At 36.5% G+C, this 3,936-nt stretch overlaps 1 protein-coding gene across 1 annotated transcript; it reads left to right on the forward strand.

Annotated features, from left to right (window-relative positions):
* Positions 1–427: 427 nt before the first annotated feature.
* On the forward strand, positions 428–3,936 carry LOC108971791 (tetraspanin-9; the record flags this gene model as incomplete). The annotated part of the gene is given in 5 exon segments (XM_018938070.1): positions 428–882; positions 3,021–3,203; positions 3,285–3,449; positions 3,582–3,779; positions 3,860–3,936. Coding segments are annotated over 5 exon segments (683 nt in total), but the record flags the coding sequence as incomplete, so codon positions are not given.

A 3,936-nucleotide genomic window follows, 5' to 3' on the forward strand; every position in this document is an offset into this window, starting at 1 on the left:
TTTTTAATTGGAAAAATTTGAATTTTTTTTTAGAAATTTTTAATGTAAAATTAATTTCAATGTGGTTTCTATATTTTACGTGTACCTTGTTTTAATATTTTACTTAAAGTTTCCTTAAAAAAGCCTMATTTTTCATCAACAATAAATCTTCTCTTCTACTACGTTTTCGTTACACTCTACATTGACGCCTTTCTACTCATCCACGCTCTGATCGTCGCTGCAGTATGCACATAGCCTTAGCCAAACAACTCATTTGCGTCGCACGATCTCCCCTACCAAGTGAATGTGCCCACACACAAATATACATACATACACACACATGCACGCAGGCATGAGCGTTTCAAAATAAAAATATTGTTAAAGTATAAAATTCTATAGATTTCCATATAATATAGAATAAGTATGTGGGATTTTTGTTAARTTTTAAATGCAGTGTTTTCAGTCAGTTTACGAACGCGCGCTGACACCGGCGCAGTGATTGAGGCGACTGGTGAGTGGCGAAGGGTTAACGAAATTTGTTTCTCTAAAAAAGTTGTAAAAAACGTGTGAAATCTCAACGCTTCAGCTATTTTACAACTATCTAATTTGCAGCTGTAAATTTGCAATCTAAAATAATTGCCGTCATATTGGAAAAGCGCGAAATCTGCCACAAGTGTGCGAATAGCCTAAAGCTTAGTCAGTTGTTTTACCATTTTTGTCTCGGCAAACCAACAAAAGTGAGTTAATACGGTTACATCAGCAGCTAAATGAAACATATTGGAATTCTACTAATTTAACGGTGAATATTTGTTATTTAAAAACTAAAATTTCAAAGGAGACACAATGGGCTTAGGTAAAACTACAGCAAAGCATTTGTTGTTGCTGCTAAATTTCATATTTACGGTGAGTAATAGTTAAAGTATTATTTTCATTTAATTTCGTTTTTTTGTATGGCCTTAATTGCAGTGGGGAGTAATACAGCGCGTACGGCATATGCATCTATAAGAATATTCACGTACCCTGCTGGAAAAATTTTAAGTGGTGTAGATTTAAATTGGAATTGCATTACTTTCAATTTTTGAAGTTTTGTTGCACTAATAACTGTGCTAGTAGAAAAATTTTTTGTAGTCACATATGAGAAAAAAAATTTAAATAATTTATTATTTTGTTAGCTTCACTAATGGAAATCTACATATTTTTCAATTTTGTCTAAGTTCTTATCATGTGGGTGACATTTTCCATATATAGCAGAGCAACCTCGTTGGTATTTCCGCCAGCATAATTTGATTTCCTGCAGGGTATGTTGCTATTTATAAATCTGTGGTGAATGTGTTTATAACAAATTATTTTTGTTCTTTGCATCATTAGAGCCTTGTTTCTTTTGCTTTTCTTGTAAACACCTGTTTTTAATCATRTTTTGGAATAACTCTTCGCAGCTAACAGCTATAAGAGAGCTCATTGAAAACAACATTATAAACATRTTGGAGAATGCAACTCTGTAATGAATTATCAATGAATAATGCATTTAAATAGGAGTTTAACACGAATTATGAGTAAACTTTGCAGAAAACAAAAATTAGTGATRAGACTAGATTTAGCTGGAACACCGTTTACATTTTGTAAACATATTAAAGGTCGCAAAATAGTCGCCCGTATGAGAGCTAATCCAATCGTATGCTGTTCGTTACTTACTAGGCATATTTAGTATGAAGCTATCAAACGAAGTTCCATAGCTAAGTCGAGTAACAGTTTTCCCATCAGATACCATATGTGTTTTGAATAAGATTCCTTCAGAATTATTATTGGAATTCCAAAGTAGCTCTGCAAAGGCACCATTTGAAAAGCATATGCCGTCTGAGGACAACAATAGAAATTACTCCTTAATGGGATCAGAAATTTGGCAAATACTTACATTTCCATTTCAATGCCAATTAAATAAAAAGAAAATTTATAATAAGTCTAGTAAAAAAATCCATTATTTTTGCATTAATAGTATTATTATCGAGTTTGTCTTGGGGATAATTTTTCATCTGCCGAATTTTTCCCCGGCAGTTTTTGCGGAGGTGCTTTCGTAGAAAATATCCTTGCAGTCACCTGCTTGTAGTGAAAACGACTCCTATGAGCATCAATTGATCCTTYCTTAACTACGTCGACGACATAAAGGAATACGCCGACCAGACTTCGGACGCAACAAACTTCAGACACGCACTGACCGTTATTCACAGTGGAGTCATAAACAGGTTCACGGACTCCCTCTAAGTGAATGGGGTACTTGGAGTGAAGTACCCACCCATTACAGTCGAAGAGCTTGAGTTGCCGCGAGAATCGATAGTGAGCCTTCATTCTGGATACAGTAACACCCCCTTGCATTCCCGGCTAACCCTACGTATCTGACAACCCTCTCCTTGTGGTCCGACCCCGTCGAAACAGTACGATTCCTGGGCCTACCTAATTAGATAACCGTTACAACAAGCGATTTGCAGATGGAAATACGGAACAAAAAGTCTTATATTTATATGACGATCGGAATCGGGGATTTCCTTTAGTTTATCCATATTTTCGACAGTTGTTACATCTTCGACATCGAAATTATCGGAGAGCAGTACAGCATCAGAACTGTAAACTTTATTMATATTTTTAACTGCTTGGTCTGCGTTTTCACCCATATCGAAGAAAARCAGAAAATATTATGGCATTTCCTTCTTTGACGCGTGTGCAAAAARTACTGAGTCGAGAAATCAATGAAAAGTCTTATAAGTACTACCAGTATAAAATCTTATATTTTGAACGCMATAAAGCGTAACTCTAACACACTTGTATCACGTGAGATGCAGATTACCAAGACCATCTGTTCGAAAAATGGCTTTAGTTTTCCTAGATCTAATATACTTTATACAAAAGGTTTTTTTTAGTTGATATACATATGTCTATATTTTTGAGTCACATCTTGTCACACCCTGTATTCAACTCATTATTTGCATACTCGTAGTTTTATGTATTTTTGTTAAGCATATTGTATAATAATGGCAATTATTTTTCAGCTGCTCGGCATTGTTGTAATCGCATTTGGGATTTTTGTATTGGTCAGCGCTGCCAACAACAACATCGATCATGGTGAGAATTTAGCCGGTGGGCTCATAATTACGCTGGGCATTATAATTGTGGTGATTTCGATATTCGGTTGTTTGGCGGCCATACACGAGTCACGMAAAAAATTGATTGTTGTAAGTACAATAAATGCACAAAATGCAATTCATGCTARTGTATTTGTAGARAAATATAAATAAAATAATTATTTTATGTAGTACATAGTCAGCTTGATAGTGTTGATACTTTTACAACTCATTTTGGCTGCGATGGCCTCACAAGGCACCAAGGATGGGCTGGCGGGCAGCGTACACGACGGCTTCGAGGAGCTGTGGGAATACGAGCTAAAAGAGCCGGGCGCATTGGCCTACTACGAGAATTGGGTATGTACACACACACATAGGACAACAAAAATGRAAGTGTCATCAAGTTTATTACACTTACCGCACCTTTTCGCATCAATCAACATTAATTTATATTTTGTGTTTTTATTGTTGTTGTTGTACGTTTATTAGTTACACTGCTGCGGGGTCAACAACACCGACGACTATCATCGCATACAGCACGACATACCGCGCACGTGTTGCAAGGACCGCAACTGTCAAATCGTCGATAACATCTACAACGAGGGCTGTCAGGCGAAGTTCGAGGAGTACCTGTCGGGCAAGATGCTCATGTTCAGTGTGGTCAGTTGGATTTTGATTATTGGCGAGGTGAGTGGCAGCGGCGTGGATTGTGTTTAGATTTTTTTTTTTTACTTAAAAAGTCTGAGTCTTTCCGTTGCTTTTTTCAGATTGCTGGCGCCGTGCTGGCTTGGATGTTGTACAGTAGTGTGAAAAATGAAAGCAGAAGAAATCTGCGATGGATGTA

The sequence above is a fragment of the Bactrocera latifrons genome, unplaced genomic scaffold (assembly GCF_001853355.1).
Source record: "Bactrocera latifrons isolate USDA-ARS-PBARC rearing strain unplaced genomic scaffold, ASM185335v1 scaffold_36, whole genome shotgun sequence".
NCBI classification, from domain to species: domain Eukaryota; kingdom Metazoa; phylum Arthropoda; class Insecta; order Diptera; family Tephritidae; genus Bactrocera; species Bactrocera latifrons.